We start from the raw sequence: 23565 nt of genomic DNA on the forward strand, positions 1-23565 counted from the left end.
TTATATTAGGCTATTTAAAAAATCAATAATAAATAAATCACTAATATTTCATTTGTATAAATAAGTTCATGGCTGATAAATAGAGTAATTAAGTTTGCTGTAAAAAATTACTGTTCAGCGTTATTACAGTAGAACACAACCACTGGAAGTTTTCTTAGATGTGACTTGATAAATTATTTTGCATCAGAATTATTTTTTTGCATTATATAAATTGTAGATTCTTGAAAATAAAAAATTATTAAAATATTTAAAGTTGATAATCGCCCAAAAATTTGGCTTTTTTATTTTAGAGGTTGAAATCGATTAAACAATAATCGATTAATTAACCGATTATAACAATTCGAAAATCGGATGATAATTCTGGTCAAATTATATAGGAGGGTGGAATTTTGGTCACGTACTTTCTATTTATTAACAAACAGATTCATATATTTAGTTGTTTAAAACATACAATCGCAGCCAAAAAAATAAAAAAAAATTTTTAATATTAATTGATTAACTAAATTATGGCGATACATACATAAATTATAAGTGATAAAGCCTTTAATAAGACTGATCTATAATAAAGTCAACATTGCTTAACTAATTCGCCAAGTCATGAAATTAAAGACATTATTGTTGCCTATCTTTTGGAATATTATTCCATGCATACAACAGATTGTGCTGTTTGAAGCAAGAATAACCTAGTGACGTCACTACTTAATCCGTTTGAAGACTTAATAACCGAGTAAGAATTGCAAAAATAAAATAATAATAAATAATATACGTGACATAATTAGAAAATTTACCTATCGTTATGTCAAATAAGACACTTACCCATTATTACGACTTAAGTATATAATAGATGTAATATTAAGTAACTTCTACAAATAATTACAATAAAGTCGTAATATTTGTAATTTTAAGTATCATATAGCATAACGTCAAAGTAATTTTATGTCATTTTAATCTAATAGATGCCGATCTTTAAAAGTCATGTGATAAGGCAAATATAAATTTGGTATACATATCAACTAATAAATGATACACTGTATATCTAAAATGATAATCTTATTCCCGTGTTTCATTTTTTTAAATTTTTTTTATACCAATAATGAGTCTGACTGACATAAAATGCTTAATTTTTTTTGCATTAAGATGTCAGTCCAAGTCATAATGCTAAATAATATTGCTATATATAAGTCCCTCATGGAGACAATATTGTTCTTGTGGTTCACTATTAACTTCAACATTCACCATTGACTTCTTACCATTAACAAGAACAAGGTTCACCATGAGCACTTCTAGTACTTCCAAAAATAATTCTGCAAATTCTGGTAAATTCTGCAAATTCTGCATTTAACATGATACAAAAAATTTATGATATAAAAATTTATCAAATCTATCTAATCTTTTTTTTTTAGCTATTGTTCTCTCTTATTTAGAGGGGTACCCAAATCACTCATATCGAAATTTTTTGAAGGTTTTTCATGATGAAGTCATTACCTCAACACTTTTGAATGCCTCAACACCTTCAAATGCCTCAATACCATTGAATGACTGGTGCTATTTTGATAATTTTTGGGCTAATCAATTCTTAAACACAGCAAGGTTACAATTAGATAAAGAGAATTATATCTCTTTGAAAGAAAAGGTGCGTATTATTTTATTTTGCAAAATTAGGGTAACCCCTGGTTGGGGTGCCGGTTTGGTTACTGGTACTGCCCAATTAGGGGAATTACTGGATTTTTGAAGTTCTTGGTTCAGGTGCCCTAATTTTGTTGTTAATAAGGGTCTACTAATTCTGGAGGAGGAGTTGGTTATGTACCTTCCCTTGTTACTAAATAAAAGACGCACAATTAATGCATTGTTTCATAACAGATTAAATCAGAACGTAAAGGCAAGGGTCTGCATACATACTGGCAGGGGATAATTGAGGAATGTAGAGGGGTGAGTATTAAAAACTCTATGTGATTCATTATAATTATAAATACTCTTGTATTATTTATATGATTCATTATATATATAAATGTATAAATATAGAAACGAAAACGAAATATGATTGAAGAGATGGAAAATAGTCAACCACAAGCAAAAAAGAAGCCTTTTATAATTTCTTTACCAGAAGTTGTTAGAAACACTTTACCAAATCTGAATTATCTTAATTTGCGTAATAAATCAAATTCATGTACTGAATCCACAGAATTACGATTTCCAGATGAGATTGTAAATTGGACAGGATTTGAACAAGAAGTATTAGCATGGCAACCAGAGGTAGATAAGGAATACCAAAAACCAACATTTAGCCAACGTCGTATAATCACATGTGAAAAGGATATCTGTACAGCATCAGATATAAACATATATGAAACTTTAACTCCACTTGATCAATCAATCCTTTTTTTGGATGGTCGTGCTTTGAAAAGTATTGTTGGTCAACCAGATTTTATAATAGTTAACAGCAATATGGTACTTCTCATGATTTGGGAATGCAAAACTAAGTGGGTTTTAAAAGTACTTCCCGATGAAGATATTATGGCATTATAAAAACAGGAAAAAGAGATTAAAGAAGGACCATATGTTTGTTCTAATAATAATGCTTCAATATTTGATTCTATAAATCAAGTTTATGGCTATATGTGTGCTAATAGTTTAAAGTAAAAAATTACATTTCTTCTTTTTGTTATGTCCAACTTGATAGATTTTGATTAATTTTTTTCTTACAAAAATAGGTATGGTGTTCTGTCAACATATGATCAAACTTTGTTTCTTAAAAGGGAAGTAGTGAAAGTAGAGGGAGAAGACTATGGGCGACTATATATATCGAATACTATTATGAGTGCATCAACAAGTCCCACATTGCTTAAATCTGTTGCATACATAATTGATCTCGCATCTAATGATCATTATTCACCTTTTCTTAAAAAACCTACGATGACTGCTGATGATACCAATGAAGATGATGAACCTATTCCTGAAAAAAAAGATGACAGTGAATTTAAGTATAAGGGATATTTACTTCCAAAAGGTCCAAATGTTATAACTCGAAATCAAAGTCGACGAGTGCTTGGATCTTTAGACACTAATGTGGACCTATGATATGGGATCTATGATATAAGAATTATTAATATATTTTACATATTAACAAAATTGTTGTATTATATATTTAATATTGTATTTTGTAGATTTGGTTGTGACATATTTAAACGACAATTACTTGAATTAATTACTAAATATTGCAAAAAATCTAAATTCATTGATATCAATAGGATTCATTAAAAAATTTTCCGTTTATACGATTTTGGGCACGTGACTAATAATATCACTAATCCGTAAAATGCATAACTACAAATAGATATCACGTTTACGAATACGAAACTGTAGGACAATCTTCACTAACATATATTTTAATCATTTTACCACATATGAAATGCTCAAAAAAAAAGTTATTACCTTTAAGTTTACCAATATACTGCCCACCTAACATATACGTGATTTTTTACTGTGCCTTTTATAAGTTTGTTTAAAGATGTAAAAGAGAAGTATGACTAATTTAAATTATTAAAATTCTAAAATGATATTATATTTAATATGGGTCAGTAATTTTGATGACAGACTGAGTCAGCATACCAATGTGCAACAATTGACATTAGCTCAGAATTATGATAATGAGGTCCATTATCAGAGATGACACTTATCCATTTTGGCTTTTTTTCTATTGATCCAAAAACTGCTTCAAAAAAGGACGCAGCAAACCATGCGTGCTAAAAAATTTGTAATCATATAGTCTACTTCAGTTTAATTATACTTTTTATATCAGATAGCTTATACTGTTATATTGTTAAGTAATTGTTTACTTTTAACAACTTATAATGGACACAAACTATAATGGACACAAAGTAACACAAGGCCACCTCAGTTAAACAAAATTCACTCCGCATAACCGATGGTGTAAGCATGTGATCAAAAAATATATGATAACACGGATGTTAAATTTACCATGTTATTAGCTTTTTTTCTTAAATTAAATATATGTAATTTGATAATAACAATGCTCCAACGTATGGAAAGGGAATGTAGTATTAGTGAATTAATATTGAAAAAAGAGTTATTTAGGGTTAGGATGAGGAAGTGTGGCATAGTAAATAACGTTGAAAAAGGAGTTATTTAGGGATAGGGAATAAATTTTGGTTCTTCAGGTCAATGACAAATTGAATAATATCCTAAATCTTTTATTTGCCCAAAATCGTTGTCTGAGTTTACAATTCACAAAAATAGTATTTCTTGTGCAAAAAAAGATTAATAAAAACCCGGGAGACAAAATCTCTTTGTGAATATTCTTCAAAATAATTACAGAATTTACGCAAACTTAGTCATTTAATTTTGTAACTACTGTATAGAGAAATAGATGAGTATGAAACTTTAAAGAAGTTATTTGGTAAAATAAAATTTGTTTTGAGGAATTAAGTCTTCCATAAATCATCAGCGAAGCTAAAGGTAAGCAGATTTACATATTTAATATTTATATATAATTCTAATATATTTAAATCTTTCAATGATTTTCGAAAAAAAAAAACAACTAACTGAATGTTCATGATGTTATCTTAATTGTTGACATATTTTAAAAAAATGAAAAAAAGACAAGTCAGATAAAAAATACTTTTTTTAAAAAAATTATTAAAATAAGTTAAATTAATACACATGACGACACATTGTTAATGAGATCAATTTTATTGTACAGTACAATACCAATCTATATAAATTACTGAAATTTAACGAATTTTTCAGAAATTTTGCAAAAAGATCGGAAATGGAAAAATTGCAATGATCTTTTCAAGTTACTTTAAACAATTCCTAAATTTCCAAATTTTCTCTTGACTAAATATATATATAACTTATAAGGTGGATTACCATTCTTCACATAAACATGGTTATAATTTATAATGATATTTTAATTCTTCATTTATTATTATTTATATAATTTATTAACAATTGCAAATATTTAAAAGTTACATTATATTTAAAAAAAGATTATTCTTTAATTAAATTTTAAAAATCATTAACTAAGTGTTATCTTAAAAACATTTATATTAATAGTCGAACGATGAATAAAATTAAGCTTTTTCGTCAATAACCTATATATTATAAAATTTTTTTTTTAGTTTGTAATATTTAATATATTCATAGCGGATAATGTTTTTTCTTAAATTGGTATGCAATTAATTTAATTTATAAGTTAAAAATATAATAAACATTAAAAATAATAGCGGCGGAACACAATAGAATTCGAGGATGTAATTAATTATCTAGTAAAGAAGCACTGCCTTGCTTAAAATAAATAATTGTTTCAAATCAGTTCCAACTTCAAATCAAATGTACTTCGTCAATAAGAATTGGAGAACTCGGTGATGAAATAAGAGTCGTTAGTTTCAAACTTGCTACCACAGTAGAAAATGATCACAAGTTCGATAACTCTTCTACGGTGGTGATCCTTTCTTTCGCAATGAAGTTATTAATCAGACCAAAATCACTTTATTCTTTTTTATAGCCATAAGCTTTACAGATTTAAGTAGTATGGCTAAATATCATGGTGAAGGTTACAAAAGTAATATGAAGCCAGTAATTAAACGAAAATTTCTAAAGGAAGATACTGAATTTAGAAGAGAGAATTAACTTTGAATTTTTTAATCATTCAATAGTTTGTAATCAGTTAACCCGGATAGTAGATTGGTAAGTAAGGATTGCAGAAGGAAATTATTTTTTACAAAAAACAGTCTTGGATCAGCAATGAAATTGAATCTGCGCAGTTGGCACAGGCCGCACAGCGCACATGAAAGTCGATAGGCGAGATATTTCATAATAATAGCGTTTACTATTAATAATTTTATTTTTATAACATATGACTTCATAGATTGCGCACTAACCTTTTATGAATAATGCGCGCCCTGTGCGTATAAGAATAATCAACATTGTCTTGAATGATCCCTTTTTCTGTACTTTTTAGACTTATATATTTAAAATAAATGGCGTTTACTATAATAAGTTCATTCAATTAATATCATTAACATTTATAATGATATTTACAATTATTATAGTTGGTTTTACGCCATAATAGTAAATTACGGGTTAGAATCGAAATTTATTGACCGATTTTAGACTGGTCTCAAAGACCGGTCTACATATCGGACTTGTCCGGTCCTGGGACCGGGTCGGACCGGACCGAACAAACCCTATTATTTGTAATTCGCACGTACCCATTTGCAATTACAGAAATATGAATATTTGGTTATTGCGGATTGTCAATTAAAATCTTTTATTTTTTTAACAAAAAACCGTGTGTAATTATGATGCAAAAAAAAAAATTTTTTTTTCCTTTTCTTTTTGAGCGTATAAGTAATAGTACAGGTTTCCTCAATTTTCTTCGAATGATTATACTTCAAGAAATTAAATGTTCACTTAAACAATAAAAATAATTTACTTTGCCGATTGGCTAATGAACATTAAAAATACTTAAAAATATTCGTATATATTTAATTATTTTATTGTACTAAAATATTAATTAAATAAATTAACGATGATAATATTTCTATAAGAGTTTCATTCCCAAAGAGATTTTTTGAAATTGTAAAAATTATAAATATTAAACTATCGTCAAACCATTTATTAGTGACGCCGAAATATCAATCATTTTTCATTTTTGTTATAGATACTATGGAAAACGACCTAAAAGTTATACTAGTTGTGAAACATTGAAAATCGAAGATTTTGCTCACATTTAGCAAGTTTTCGTTTAAGCATATTGTTCATCCGTAAAAAAACACTGATAGATTAGCGTTAGTGACTGTAATTTTGGATTAAGATTTCGATCGAGATGTTGATCATTAGGTCATTTGAACAAATCGACAAAATGATCGCTGTGTTTTAAAGGGTCGTACTAAATCTTATTCCTTATTGTATAAATGATTTATTATTTTAATAATAAATCGAACGATTATAAGAATTAAAGATTAGTAATATGATATAAAAATGTCGTCAACCAGCCATATTGTTTTTTGTATTTGACAATTTATAAACCTACTAAAAAAAGTAAAATTATAAAAGAACATTCTATTCATGCCCACTTTATTTATATTGCATTTAAATCCGTTATCATTATATGGATAAAATTCCCTAAAATCTTTTACCGAAATAGTATTAGGTTAAGGGGTTAAACAGTGTAACAGTAGTGTAACATAATATTATAAAATAAGGTCAATAAACTATAAAAGTATTTATTATAAGTTGAAAAAATTTGAATCGAAACTATTAATAGTAAATTAGTTTTGCCTAATTACAGAAAGTCCGATCTGATTGATCGATGATCATTTCATTCGGAACTTGTAATTCTTCTTGATTTCGATATATTTAGATTCTTGGCAAAATTATGATCGACAGATTCTATTTTTACGTCCCAAATTTTTCTGCGCATGTACAAGGTTTATGTTGCGTAAGTGTAACATTACCAATATTTATTTGTTTAAATTTTATCCGTTGGTATTTTTACTTTACTTATTCGATTTCATTATACTTTTTCGTTCAAATATAATAACTGACGTAATCAAATTTCAAACATGTTGTAATTGTAACATGGCAAACAAACATCAAACAAAAAAAAAACATAATATAAAAATTATGCCAAGGCTCTTTGTTCTAATACATAGAAAGTTTAAAGTTAGATTTATTAATAGAATTATGCATATAAAATGATAATATTTTTCTTTGTTTATCATAGTGTCAGATCCCTTTGATTGAAAAAATTTTTTTTTTTTTCCTCATACATATATATATATATTTATTTATTTTTATTACTATTATTATCATTATGTATGTTTAAAATTTTTTTCCTGCATAAAAGAATTTTTTTTTTCTAAGAAAATATTTATTTTTGAAAAATCTCGGGGGGTTTTCGATTCACGGTTAATTGTATATTTAGTAATGAAGGCTTATGAAAAATCATACTTCGCCTCATTTCTAAATTTACCAATAACCGGCTAATTTTCAGAATTTTTGAAGAAAAAAACTTAAAAAGCTGAGATTTTCATTATTAGTTATTTTCTTTCTTTATTTTTTATCGGACCTAGCTGAAAAAGAAAATATACGTATATATATATATTTTTTATGGAAAATTATTATACTATTGATTAAGAATATTTAATATGATTTATATTGGATTTAAATATAAGTACGCACTTGTACTTATTATAGTACTTGTTGCAATATTTATTACAGTTAATTTTGCATCACCAACCTACGAACTAACGAGTCAAGCTCTTCAAAAGAGACAAGGTAAAGGTGGAGGAGATGGAGGTGGACCGAAAGGAGGTGGTGATAATGGAGGTGGACCGAAAGGAGGTGGTGATAACGGAGGTGGACCGAAAGGAGGTGGTGATAACGGAGGTGGACCGAAAGGAGGTGGTGATAATGGAGGTGGACCGAAAGGAGGTGGTGATAACGGAGGTGGACCGAAAGGAGGTGGTGATAACGGAGGTGGACCGAAAGGAGGTGGTGATAATGGAGGTGGACCGAAAGGAGGTAATGATAATGGAGGTGGACCGAAAGGAGGAGATAATGGAGGTGGACCGAAAGGAGGAGGTGATAACGGAGGGAATGATGCACCAAAAGCGGGCGGTGATGCACCAAAAGGAGGAGGTGATAACGGAGGGAATGATGCACCAAAAGCGGGCGGTGATGCACCAAAAGGAGGAGGTGATAACGGAGGGAATGATGCACCAAAAGCGGGCGGTGATGCACCAAAAGGAGGAGGTGATAACGGAGGGAATGATGCACCAAAAGCGGGCGGTGATGCACCAAAAGGAGGAGGTGATAACGGAGGGAATGATGCACCAAAAGCGGGCGGTGATGCAAAGGGAGGTGGCGATGCACCAAAAGGAGGGGATGCACCAAAAGCGGGTGGAGACGCACCAAAAGCAGCACCGGGTGGAGATGCACCAAAAGAAGCACCAAAAGCGGGTGGAGACGCACCAAAAGCGGGTGGAGATGCACCAAATGGTGGAGACGCGCCAAAAGCAGGTGGGGATGCACCACCACCACCACCACCACCAGGTGGAGATGTACCAAAAGCGGCACCAGGCGGAGATGTACCAAAAGCGGCACCAGGTGGAGATGCACCAAAAGCGGCACCGGGTGGAGATACACCAAAAGCGGGTGGAGATGCACCAAAAGGTGGAGACGCGCCAAAAGCAGGTGGGGATGCACCACCACCACCACCACCACCAGGTGGAGATGCACCAATAGCGGCACCGGGTGGAGATGCACCAAAAGCGCCAGCAGATGGGACGCCAGCAGATGGTAAGGGTCCACAACCAGCAGATGGTAAGGGTCCACCAGCAGATGGGAAGGTACCACAACCAGCAGATGGGAAGGGTCCACCAGCAGATGGGAAGGGTCCACCAGCAGATGGGAAGGTACCACAACCAGCAGATGGTAACGGTCCACCAGCAGATGGGAAGGGTCCACAACCAGCAGATGGTAAGGGTCCACCAGCAGATGGGAAGGTACCACAACCAGCAGATGGTAAGGGTCCACAACCAGCAGATGGTAACGGTCCACCAGCAGATGGGAAGGGTCCACAACCAGCAGATGGTAAGGGTCCACCAGCAGATGGGAAGGTACCACAACCAGCAGATGGTAAGGGTCCACAACCAGCAGTTGGTAAGGGTCCACCAGCAGATGGTAAAGGTCCACCAGCAGATGGTAAAGGCCCACCAGCAGATGGTAAAGGTCCAGACAATAATAATAATGGTGGAAATCCAGATAATGAAAATGCAAAAAATAATGATAAACCAATTAAGCCAGGTCCGACTTGTGCTTCTCCTAATGATTCTGGGTGTAAGGCTCCACCAGGAGTGTAAGTGTAAAAAAAATCTTGTTACTGTTTTTATTAATTCGGAAAGTACTTACTCCATTAATAAATTTTTAGTACACCAAAAGTTGAAACTTCTACACAAGATGAAATAGAAACGATAACACCAACTCCTACTCCAAAAAAAAATAATAACAAAAATGACAATAATGACGACAATAAAAATAAAATAACTCATTGGACAACCACCACAACAACACTTACATTATATTTTGCTGGTTTTACATCAACAGTTACAACAACGAACGCCCAAGGAGATATCACATCTTTTGCTACGTATATTCCTCCATCCACTGTGCTTGTGGTAAAGAAAGTTGCCGTCACTGCACCCGCACTTGAAGATGGAACAGACACATCAAATTCTATGCCAGTATTACATGATTTTAATAGCCACGGTTTGTGGGGTATTACAATGAGTTTGCTTGTAGTCGTTGCGACACTAGTTTTTATGATTTTTGCGTAATTTAATTATATTTATTAAGTACATGTATTTGTTAATATTAATATTAATTAAGTTATTATTTCGTAGAAAAGCTAATTTAAATAATTAGGCATATGACGAACATTTATGCATTATGCATTATGATTTAAAAATTTAACTGTACACTACTATTATAGATTATAGACAAATAAAAAAAATTCAAAATATTAGCATGAAGCCCCATTAAGAAAACAGTCTCTTACAATCATGTTAATAAAATGTTTATATCATTAATACTGTATATATGGTTAAGATAACATTAACTGATCTTCTATCAAAATTATCGATGTGATTGAAAATAATTTAAACGGTTTATTTTTTTTTTTTAAAAAAAAAATCAACCATGACCGCATCGAAATTAAAATTGTTATACTAACGATTGGATATATCAATACTAATTTTGCGGTTAAAACAGTTCGTGTGTACGCATAATATATCGGAATTCTAGTTTACTTTATTTATATCTCAGTTGATTTCAACTGTATACTTGTATTAATTATATATACTCTTAATATTTGATATAATATTTGTCGCATTCAATAATTCATTTAAGTTAAATTTGACAATTTATCAAAAAAATGGGGAGGAGTATTATCACCTGATCAAGCTGACGGCAGCTGCGGCGATAATAATTGAACTTGTACAAAAAATAAATAATTAGCTTAATATATAGTATACACAGTACATACATTACTAAATATTCAGTTATTGACTGACTTGTTATAATTATGATATTATGAAATAATTATTCATTTAACTGTCATAATATTAACTTGAACGTCTGATACTGTATCATCTCGACATGTTGATTTATCTCACGCTTTTCCTTCCATCATTTCCTCACTTTCCCTTCTTCCCTTTTTCACTTTTCCATATGTGGGTAATCCCATATACTGTATCATCTAGCTCTCATGATCTCGTCGTATATGTACGATTCTTTTTTTATAGTCATTTCTCTAATCCTTTCCATCGTTGAATTCGTACGTTAAATTTGATCAGATGTCATAAATAAAAGAGCTTTATTGTAAACAAATTTTTATATATCAATAATAATAATTATTGTTGAGAATTAGAGGCACACAGATCTAAATTAGTACATAGATACAAATGTGAGGAAAATTTTAATATTAAGTTTACTCATTTAATATTTTCAGACTACAGTAATAAGGTTTAAAATATTTAAAAATTATTTCATGTATATATTTCCAAAAGAAATAAAAGAAATACATTAATATTTCAATTCTTAAATATTTCAAATATCGGCTTAAAGTCAGTCAAAACTTTTGAAATTATATTTCTCATTTTTTTATACAGAAAATGAATTTGGTTTTCTTATTGTGGATAATTTAAAAAAGAATTACTTTTTAATATATTGAAGAATTGAAAGTTATGAATTTAATTCATTAGTAGGGATATTAAACAAAAAATAAACTTATTTTAAATGGAAGACAAAAAAAAATAAATAAAATAAAATAAAATAAACTAACAATAGCTTTAAAACTTACATTTATAATTATTCATTCTTAAAAAGAAAATGATTGATCTTATGCTTGATATTTGGTAATAGTCATAAAAATGAGATTCTCAAAATTTTCTCTTAGTAAATATTTTAATCACATTTTTTACTTGTGTCGAATAATATTGAATCACGTGAAATAATCAGGAAATACCGTAACTATTAATTTTGTGTTAATTCTTGCTTAAAAACCTATGATATATTTCTTATTTAATTATTAATGTAGAAAGAATTATACTCAATAATGACGTAACTGAGCGAATAAAAGATTTGGTCGTGGAAATTTGACTATTATTAATTAATAAGCCAATATTAAAACATATGATTTTAATAATGGTAAACTTGGTAGTCTTGTAATTCTAAATGACCCCAAAAAAATTTCAAAAATTAGACAAAAGCGCAACTAAAAGCTAAAAAAAAAAAAATTAAATGGAATTTTGGATCATTTTTTTCTGCGGCTTCATCTGTGCTTCCGACCTATAAAATCACATTTACTCATATCGATCGATCTTCACTAAAAAAAATCATTGTACAATCGTACTAGTATTCCCAAATAAATAATATTCATCGTATCACTGCTATTTTTTTTTTATACCTTCTGTAACTTTACATCCAGTTTTTTTTAACAAATTATTCATTAGAATAGAATGGATGAAATTAAACTAAGTGATGACGTAATTGAGCAAATAAAAGATTTCAGAGATTATCGTTTGACTGAACAAGGATGGTTAATTGATAAACTAATTTTGGACAAAAATTTAAAAGAACGTTATAAAAAATATGGTTTATGAAAAATGTAAGCAAATACAAACGTATTTTTTTTATTTTTTATTATGTAATTCACAACATTTTAAACAAAATTTCAAAAATTGGACTAGTAGAAAACATGAAGTTGATGAATTTATTCAAAAAATACAATTAAAGGCTACACTAACAATCAAATCTTAGAATGGATTGAATATGATAAATTTGAAAATATTGAATATTTAGCAAAAGGAGGATTTGGAACTACTTTTAAAGCAGTTTGGAAAGAAGGACGTATTTTGGGATGGGATTATAATAATAATCAATGGAATAGAATTGGTAAAACGCAAGTTGCTTTAAAATGTTTGCATAACTCACAAGGCATTACATCAGAATTTTTGCAAGAAGTATGATAATTTCCTATAAAATTTAGTATTTTTAGCGTTTATAAATGCTAAACTAACTATAATTTTCCTTTAGGTTGAATCAAATATTTTAGCATGTGAATCTGGACTTGGTTTTGTAGTTAGTTGTTTTGGTATTACCAAAGATCCGAATACAAATAATTTTATGATGGTGATGGAATTAAAAAAAGGTAGCTTAAGACAAAAATTAAATGATGATTTTAATTCATTATATTGGAAGAATAGGTTGAATATGTTACGATGTATTGCAGCTGGTCTTAGTGATATTCATAGTAGTGGATTAATTCACCGTGATTTTCATTGTGGGAATATATTAAGCAATTTTTATCAAGATGCTTATATTACTGATTTGGGATTATGTCAACCAGCAAATGTTAAGTCTACCCTAAGTAATAATAAAAAAATATATGGAGTATTACCTTATATAGCTCCCGAAGTTTTAAGAGGAAAAGAGTATACTCAATCAAGTGATATTTATTCATTTGGAATTGTTGCATATGAAGTTTGTACAGGATTTCCACCATATTATAATATATCCCATGATGAATTATTAGCAATAAAAATTTGTCAAGGATTAAGGCCAAAATTCAATTATAAAATTCCTCAACTAGTTTATGATATAATTAATCAATGTTGGGATGCAGACCTTTCAAAACGACCTAAGGCGATTGAATTAGAAAAATTATTTACTTATTTATGGAATGATATTATTAGTAAGAATGAAAATAATTCTGTAATTTATGAGCAAATCAAAGAAGCAGAAGAAATAAATAAGAAGTCACCTTCAACAGTTCAATCACCATTATCATCTACTGGTACTCTCGCATATACGACACATCCTCAAGCAGTTTACATAAGCAGACTTTTAATTTATAAAAATCCTCCAAAACCAAAAAATGCAGACAATAATGATGATTCGTCCGGAATACAATATTCAGGTAAACATATAATTTGCTATCATAATTTAGAATTATTCTATAATGTTAACAATCAATACCTCTAGAATCTTTAAGAATGGATTTTACTAAACTTGATATTAATTCTAAAGGTAATAATTACTTTTGCATGTAATATTTTTTTAAACTATTAAAATTTTAACTAAACTCATTTTTATTATTATTATAGACAATAGTAATTAAATTCAGATTACTTAAATTAAAGTATAATGAATATCATATTTATTTATCATGTAATTATTTTTTTATTGTAATTTGTAATTGGTAAGAGATTGAAGGAATTATTTATGATTTAAATTATTTAACAAATTTTAATATAAATTTCCAATTTACTGGAGTCCTGCACAAATGTCCATTTTTGAAATTCAGTCCAGTCCAACTAGAATTTCTTTTCATTAAAAAAATCTTCCATTTATTTGTTAAAAAAATCATTATATTTACTGTAGTGATAAAGATATAATTCTACTAATATTGATTCTAGTTCTTCACCTCTGGAGTTGAAGGGTTGGTTTAACATTTCCTACATAGAAGTCTGCGTTTAACCACATGCAATGGTTACTTCCGCAAGGTTTTTTTATTTGATAAGGAAGATCTAAAAAATTGTTAAATGAACGTAGAAAAAAACACTATTATATCATTATCAAGGAAAATATAATAACTAATAAAACAAGGAAAATCCAATCTAAAAATCATAAATGACATTGCGTTACTTATGTTACTTATCATGTGACTTATATTTCTTTTTTAGCCACTGCTTAGAGAAATTATTAAATTAATACGTATGAAGTTTTATAAAGTTATTTAATAGAATAAAATCTGTTATCTGTTTATTCATATAGAATTCTTATTTTTCAATATAAATTTTTGAAAAAATAAAAAAAAAAATCACTAACAGAACGTTAATACTGTTGATGTCACGTTTAAAAAATGCCAAAAAAAGTAAAAAATTATTACAAATATAAAGTTAAATTAATGCATATGATGACATTATATAAATATCTGAAATTTAACGAATTTTTATAAATTTAGCGAAATGATTGAAAAAGGAAAATTGCATCATTTCAAATTACTTTAAACAATTCCAAATTTCAAAATTCTTTATTTGGTTAAATATTTAAATTTTAGAATGGACTGAATATGACAGAAGTATGACAGATTTGAAAAAAATGACTAGTTGATAATGTTTAACACCAAATAGTATTAATAACTTAATCTGACTACATACTCATATAAACCATATTGATTGTCTATAATAATAACATTTTAATTCTTTCATTTATTATTAACAATTTTGCTTTTTTGAGTTAAATTTTGATGGTCGAAATCATATTTGAATAAATTGTTTATAAACTTTTAATTACATAATACTTACTATATTTAGTATTTAGTCAAACATTTTATTTTTTAAATAAAAAACCAAAATTGAATAAATTTAATTGCCGATCAGGATTATTATGTTTCCTCTGTGTATTTTAACTAGTCTTTTTTTTTTCATAATTTTGTTGATCTTGAAATCATTGCAACATAAAATGACGTTTCACCACTTTTTTTTTCATTTTTTCTTTTCCTTCATTATTATTTAGTAATTTTTACATACGAATTAATAATTTATTTTTTAAAAAATTATTTATTAAAATGGATGAAATTAAACTAAGTGATGATGTAATTGAACAAATAAAAGATTTTGATCGTTATCGCCTGACTGAAGAACAAGAATCGTTAATTGATAAACTAATAACAGACAAAAAATTAAAAAACCATTATAAAAAATATGGTTTATGTAGAATTTGTAAATCTAGTTTGTATTATTGTCAGTCATGTAATTCATCATATTTTAAACAAAATTTCAAAAATTGGACAAGTGGAAATCATAACGTTGATGAATTTATTCAAAAAGCACAATTAAATGCTAAAAATGCAATCCAAATCTTAGAATGGATTGAATATGATAAATTTGAAGATGTTGAATATTTAGCAAAAGGGGGGTTTGGAACTGTTTTTAAAGCAGTTTGGAAAGATGGTCCTTGGGAAACGAGTTATAGTTATCAAGTGAAAAGAAAAGGCGAAACAAAAGTTGCTTTAAAGTGTTCGCACAACTTACAAAGCATTACAACAGAATTCTTAAAAGAAGTAAGATATTTTTATATATATTTATGTTATTAGCCTTTATAAATTTTAAACCAACTATAATTTCTTTTAAGGTCGAATCAAATATTTTAGCATGTAAATTTTCAAGTGGACATATAGTTCGTTATTTTGGTATTACCAAAGATCCAAAAACAAATAATTTTATAATGGTGATGGAGCTAAAAAATGGCAGTTTAAGACAACATTTAAATAACGACTTCATTTCACTGAATTGGTACCAAAAGTTGATGATTTTACTAGGTATTGCATATGGTCTTAATGATATTCATAATAAAGGACTAATTCATAATGATTTTCATTGTGGGAATATATTAAGCAATTTTGATCGATGTGCTTTTATTACTGATTTGGGATTATGTCAACCAGCAGACGTCAAATCCTCTCAATATAGTAATAAAAAAATTTGTGGAGTATTACCTTATGTAGCTCCTGAGGTTTTAAGAGGGAAAAAATATACTCAAGCAAGTGATATTTATGGATTCGGAATTATTATATATGAAATCTGTACAGGATTGCCTCCTTATCATGATATAGCTCATGATGAATTCTTAGCTATAAAAATTTGTAATGGGTTGAGGCCAAAGTCTAATTATAAAATTCCTCAACTAATTTTTAACATTATTAATCAATGTTGGGATGCAGACCCATTAAAACGACCTAAAGCAGATGAATTAAGAAATTTATTTGCTAGATTGTGGTCTTATTGCGATAAATCTGATTCTTTAATCAGTGAGCAAGCTAAAGAAGCAAATAAAATTAACAAAAAGTCATCATCAAAAGTTCAATTACCATTATCATCTACTGGTGCTCTTCAATATATGACACATCCTCAAGCAGTTTATACAAGTAGAATTCTAGATTTTAAAAATCTTCCGGAACCAAAAAATGCTGATAATAATGATGATTTACTTGAAATGGAATATTCAGGTAAATATATATAACATGTTTTAATAATTCGAATTATATTACAATGTTAACAACTAATATTTATAGATTCCCTAAGGGTGGATTTTACCAAATATGATATTAATTCTAAAGGTAACTAATCTTATATGTGATTTTTTGATTTATTAAAAATTAAACTATTTTTTTTTTTTGAATGTTATAGATGAAAGTAATTAAGCTCAGATTACTTAACATTAAAATATAAAAAGATATCATATTTTTTGTGTTTATTACTGTATTTAATTATTTATATTTGTATTTTGTAATTGGAGATTGAAGGCATTATTTATGATTTAATTTAGTAAATATACATAAATTTCTTGATTTGACGGTCTTTTAGATTGGAGTCCTGCACAAAAGTTCATATTTTAAAACCCAGCCCAAGTCTGATCCAGATCTCCTTATTAACCATGATATAATTATGGTAACCCTTAAGAAATTGTTAAAAAAAGATCTAGTATTAAAGAAATTTTGTTAAAACCTTTATATTTATTAATGTATTTATTAATTAAAAAATTTGTATTTATTTATTAAAAAAATTTTTGTACTGTATTTATTTGTTAAAAAAATTATTCATATTGTTACCATTTATTAAAAAAATTATCAATGGATATGTTGTAGGTGGAAACGGAATCTATGTGGATTCCGAATCCCATATGTGGATACGGGATGATATAAAGAGGAACCGCGATTAGCATTTGAATTTCATGGACCTCAGCACTATCACCGTAATAGTTTATATTACTGAGAAAATGGATACTTCAATTTGAAAGAACAAAAGACGCGTGACCAGAAGAAGCGGAATATCTGCAAAGAACAATGTATATGTCTTATCTAAGTTCCATATATTGCGGACATTTTACCCTTTATCAAATATGCATTAGTCGAAAAAAATTCCTGAGTGAATAGGCAATTGGTCTCAGAAATGTCTCGGTAAATTTCACTGATGGTCCATTGGCAAAATCATGTGACCAAAGTTCGTTTACCTCAGGTAAGGAAAATTTGTTCGACTTAAAGTATACATTTATTAATGTCAGCTTAGATAACATGGAGGTAAAAAATTTTAGCTGGTTGAAAGGTTTGTATATCACATAAACGAAATTAAAGATGCGAAAAAATATAACGGCCACTCCAGTACTCCTTCATTGATTGTTTAATGGAAAGAAAGAAGGAACGCGCAATATCAACACCAAACTCTTCATAATACTTCTCACCTATCAGACTTCTTTTGTTTCCAGTTCCATTTATATATGCACAGGTAGCCTAATAAAATCAAATAATAAGTATGATATGTACGCTTCAAGAAATTGTTCCATCAATAATTTTACTTAGTTTGGGGAATTTTTTATCGCAGTCTTCATCTTGAACAGAACCTTACATTAAACTTCTTAGCAATATCCGTCCAAAACATCTATTTCTGTTTTGGCAGAAGGCCATGATACTCAGTATTTTGTAGTTTGCGTTCGTTAATAAGAAGATGGACTTGATCTTCAATCCAGTCAACAGACGACATATTTTATTACATGGTGAGAAATGTTCGTTGAGAGGCTTTTTTATAAAAGAAATATCGAGTGAGGTGTTAGATATCTGCTTTAGCATAACGGCCTAGTTTGCGTAAAGATAAATTATGTGATATGAAAATGGCATGGAATGTGAGCTTCTAGTGAGTAAAACGGATAAAAACATTCTCGTTCCATTACCTCTTTGCAGCGGTGTGTGTGGCCTACGGTAAACGGATCTACAGGGGCTAATTTTTTTTTGCAATTTGACAAGTTGAAAGGGTCAAACTGATGATTGTTTCCCGACTGGTCTTTCGTGCGTGCAGATAAATTATACTAATTTAATAAAAAAATTTTTATTATTGAATCTAATACAAATTTATATAAAAATTAAGTGAATTAATTGTTCTATTTGACCCGCGCAAAACGTAGCCTCTTATGTTGACATCGGAAGTTTAGGAATAGAATGTTAGTTATTACATTTATCTAGTTCCACGATTTAACCTTAAAACTCGGTATTTTTTTATAATATTTCTCAATTTGAGTTCGGTGTTCAAGCTCATCAACGTCCTCAGCCTCGAAATAAACAAGAGATTTAGAAAGGGGCAATTTGAAAAATTAAATATAAATATGCAGTTTTCATTAAAAAAATGATAAACTTCCTAAAGATGTTGCAACGTGGACGTCGAAATATATCTGATATCTAAAGTGGATTGTTTTGATAAAGATGATATCAAAGCAATCAAAGATGAAGGGGTTAATGGAAAAAGTCTCCTTCAGTTAGAAAAAGGGATTCTTACAAGGTAAGAATTAATTTTTGATAATTCCTTATCATAGAAGAATGAGGGTTAGTATGGCGACTTTATTTGTTTGAAGAAAAGGAACAAATGGAATCTTTATCCCTTGATAAGACGAAAAAGACTCCAGGTATTTTTCATTTTTAAGTGCACAATCAGGAGCAAACCAGTAACTTTTCGTTTTTGGAAAATAGAAATTGATGCATCTCGAAATGTTAATGCATCCGCAAACAAGGTGACCTATTGGTATATTGTAGAAATTCCAATACTCAAGGCATAGTTTGTTCCGTATGTAAAGTTGTAAATGTTGATAAAGGAAGTCGAATTACTACTTCACTTCTAGATGATTCTCAAATCGTTATTATCTAAACATTAACTGAACTTAAAGGGAGGCTGTCGAAAAGTTCAATGATATGCGTAACTTAGATGATGCTAACGCGGTAAACCCTTTATCCATACTTTTTTATTGGGACTTCGCTCTTTGGGTTGAGAAAAAAGTTATGGAGAAAGAAATACAAAGAATAATAGTGTTACAGAATTTGTTGTTACTTATTTATTTATTTATTTATTTATTTTATTACTAAAAGGGTAGTAGAACCCAGACTATTACAAATAATTTGTTGTTACCTTTATTTCATAAATAATAAGATAAATTATGATTCAAATCACGTGCAATGTCGAATCTCCTGTTCCGAAGCTGTGATCGCCGTAAGCCGTCGGAAACTCGGATAGACCTATCTCACCGCATTTGTGTCACGAAATAAATGACTTTCAAGTCACACGGCAGATCTGTGTGACAGTCGAATTTCTCACATATAGTACCATTCGGTATTTTTTTTCCGCAAATAAAATTTTTTCCTCACATATGTTAGTTTGCACCAATGAAATTTCGCAAAAAATACTATATAAGTCGAAAATGTCCATCACGTTACTCTGTTTCGTCAAAGGAAACACACTGCGATTGCTTTCCCTGTCCGCGTAGATAAAACTAGTCTACTTGGTGAGTTAAAAAAAGCTATCAAAGAAGAAAACTCGCAAACTTTCGCTAATGTTGACGCCAAAGACATTAAGTTATGGAAGGTGGAAATTCCCGACAATCACGACAATCAGTTGAGCAATCTCACATTACAAGACCAACCCGAACTACTTGCAACAGGAGAAATATAGGACTACTGGTCTAAGAAACCGTCTAAGAGTATTCATGCAATAGTCGAACCACCCGTGTCGACTTCTGCTTCGAACGAGGTATTGGAATTAAGGGAGAAACTCGCTTCGTTGCAGGAATTACTCAACAAGTCTGTCCATGGTATATATAATGTTTTGCCAAGAAATTTGACCGACGAGCCGTCGGTGAAATCTTCAGGTTATGAAACTGTTTCACATCAAATTACTCATTTTCTTAACGTGGTTGTTGCATTACAAAGTTAGACGTTATCGTGAGTCCGAAACGGAAGGCAAATAAGTGGACTGCAAATATCGAACATGCGACTCTCGAAGGCCTCAAAGATTATATACGTGAATTGTACAGACCACCAGCGCTTGAAAATGATGGGGCAGTACTAAATTTTATGTGTGATGGGGATAGATATTTATTTACCTAGGAACGATGTCGCATTTCGGGAGATGTTGCAGTCGCTAGTGTCAAAAAATAATCTTAAGTTTACTGTGTTTATTGAGAAGCCATCAAAACCATTCAACGAGTGGACCTTTCCGAAAGTGTGTGAACTCTATGGACTTAGTGATAATCCGAATCATAGCATTGACGTGTATCCTATTTTTCGTGTGGGTGTGTGGACACGAAGGGTGATAAGTATAAAGTGGCTTTGCGAAAACTTTTTTGATGAATTGGAGACACGTATTGCAACAACCCCATCGATTTATCCTATGAGGCCACAAAAAGTATCTATTCCTATACTTATTTTACCTCAGCAACTTACCCATTTAAGGATCAAATAAAGATCGTACCGGAGAAGCCGATCGAGAGGAAAAATGGACGAGGGAATCTTGACTATGGCATTGAATCACGTACTACAGGTAGAACAATCGGCTTGATCGAGGTCAAAAAAGATGACTTTAAGCAGGGCTTCGCACAGGTTACTGAGATGGATTCTTCACTATCTCGCAAACGCAAAGCGAATGAAATAGATGATGAGTATGATATGGATAAAAGTATGGGGGATTGTAAAAGATGCGGAAAAATTATACTTCATGGAATGTACACGAGACGGTGAGGGGAAACCATCTTTTAAGTTATCGAAGCCCTTATTTGTGTATGAAGATGTGGATATGAAGATAAGGTGGAGAAGGTCCTTGCTCATATTATAAGGTTATTGGAAGAGGCACAGAAGCCAATAGAAGCTTCTCAAAGTGGGGAGGGATCGAGGAAATAAAAGGGCAAAGTCAGATCAAAATCGCGGGGAAGTAAGTTAGTGTAGATAAACATAGTATAGCGGGCCAGACGTTAAAATTATGTATTACGGGCAATAACCCGAACCTTGTATTTATTTTCGCATGTATCACGGGCGTAATGTCCCGATTTGTGTTTATTTTTTATCCTGCGATCTGTAATAAAACAGCGATCATACACTCGAAAACACGCACACGTTTAAAAAATCAAAGTAAAGCAAAAAAATATATTTTATTTTCATAAAAATATAGAAAAGGAATCGGTTTTGCAAAACGAAAAAATGAAATGGATAGCGGGATTTTCAAGAGAGGAATAAAGCATAAAATAAGCCTGCCCGCCCCTAGAGTTTGCAATGCAAAAATGGCAGTTCCTTCCCGCTATCCTATACTAACTATTGCTAACTTTGTCATTGATAATACTACTGCTATCACTACTACTAACTACCCTTCTTCCCTCCTTTCTATCTGAAATAATTTTATCCATCAAAGTCTTTCTTGGAGTCTTTATGTGCCAGGACTAAGACTTGTACATTTGCGCGGGAGAGCGAATCTCTTTTTTTCTTCCCTGGTCAAAAATGGCAGTGAATTTGACGCAATACATTTCGATCTTACCCAATAAGACCCGGCCCAAAAGTGTTACACTTACAGTAACGGATACGGAATTATGATCAAGGTATCGAAGTTGAAGAAATTCATGAGCGTTGGAATATGATCGAAAAAAATGCCTTGGGTTAATAACTTCATTCGGCTTTCGATTATTTTTGGACCGAATTATTATCCTTTTTTTCGGTACTTATTTTTTTTCGGATTCTTTTTTTTTTGAAAATTTCCCTTTTTTAAACTGATTTCTTTCTTTATCCATTTTTTTTCCCTCAATTTTTTTTTGAATTTTTTCCTTTTCGGTTTCTTATTCGAATTTTTTTTTCATTTTATTTTTCGAATTTTTTTTATTGTTTTTTTTTTGTTTTTTTTTCCGGTTGGCTTTTTCTCCAATCTGAAAATTTTTTCCCCTTTTCCTTTTTCGATTTGGCTTTTCAAACCTAATTTTTTTTTCCCGAATACATTATCTGTTTTTTTTATGAAAATCAACACTGTACTAGTTAGTTTCAACGTATTTATATTTTGGCATATAAAATTATATGATAATTGTATTAAATCACATATTGTTCTCATAAATTAACTATTTTTTCACTTTAATATATATTTTGGTATATAAAAATCATATTATGACTATGTTGTATTCACATATTGTTTATATTCTACTTTCAATATGAATTTCAGCATATAAAAAACATATTTCGGATATATTTTATTCATATGTTGGTTATATTTTTTACTTTTAATATGTATTGAATTTATTTTATTCATATTTACTTTAATATGTATTTTTGGCATATAAAAACCATATTTCGAATATATTTTATTCACAAATTATTTATATTTATTTAGCATTTATTTTGGCATATATTAAATATATCACAACTTTTAATATATATTTTGGCAATATAAAAATAATCTCGGTTCTATTATAGGATTTTATATAGTTATTGGGTAAGAAGTATTCAATATGAAGATTTATGACCGTCGATGTTAAATGATTGGCCGTTATTGTGCCACGTAGTGGCACAATGGCCAATCATATAATGTTGATGGTCAAAATGGTAATATTGAATACTTCTTACCTAATAATGATTTTATTGTGGCAGACCACCAAGATCATGTTTTAAAAGTTTATTTAAACTTTCTT

The 23565-nt window shown here is 29.8% G+C and overlaps 4 protein-coding genes across 4 annotated transcripts; all 4 read left to right on the plus strand.

The window, feature by feature from the left end:
* Positions 1-1273: 1273 nt before the first annotated feature.
* On the plus strand, positions 1274-1732 carry OCT59_004575 (uncharacterized protein; the record flags this gene model as incomplete). The annotated part of the gene is made up of 2 exons (XM_025331587.2): positions 1274-1316; positions 1404-1732. The coding sequence occupies 2 exons, from the start codon at positions 1274-1276 to the stop codon at positions 1730-1732; spliced, it is 372 nt and encodes a 123-aa protein (XP_025185498.2).
* Positions 1733-8174: 6442 nt separating this feature from the next.
* On the plus strand, positions 8175-10639 carry OCT59_004576 (uncharacterized protein; the record flags this gene model as incomplete). The annotated part of the gene is made up of 2 exons (XM_066148375.1): positions 8175-9886; positions 9959-10639. 2 exons carry the CDS (start codon positions 8175-8177, stop codon positions 10362-10364), a joined length of 2118 nt encoding a protein of 705 aa, XP_065996979.1. The 3' UTR covers positions 10365-10639.
* A 1906-nt stretch (positions 10640-12545) lies between these two features.
* OCT59_004577 (uncharacterized protein) lies at positions 12546-14206 on the plus strand (the record flags this gene model as incomplete). Its single annotated transcript, XM_066148376.1, has 6 exons — positions 12546-12681; positions 12889-13049; positions 13123-13357; positions 13679-14005; positions 14071-14115; positions 14193-14206. 6 exons carry the CDS (start codon positions 12546-12548, stop codon positions 14204-14206), a joined length of 918 nt encoding a protein of 305 aa, XP_065996980.1.
* Positions 14207-15658: 1452 nt separating this feature from the next.
* Positions 15659-17293, plus strand: OCT59_004578 (uncharacterized protein; the record flags this gene model as incomplete). Its single annotated transcript, XM_066148377.1, has 6 exons — positions 15659-15713; positions 15957-16153; positions 16225-16411; positions 16814-17098; positions 17165-17209; positions 17280-17293. The coding sequence occupies 6 exons, from the start codon at positions 15659-15661 to the stop codon at positions 17291-17293; spliced, it is 783 nt and encodes a 260-aa protein (XP_065996981.1).
* Between the last annotated feature and the right edge of the window lie 6272 nt (positions 17294-23565).

This window comes from Rhizophagus irregularis, chromosome 12, assembly GCF_026210795.1.
Source record: "Rhizophagus irregularis chromosome 12, complete sequence".
NCBI classification, from domain to species: Eukaryota; Fungi; Glomeromycota; class Glomeromycetes; order Glomerales; family Glomeraceae; genus Rhizophagus; species Rhizophagus irregularis.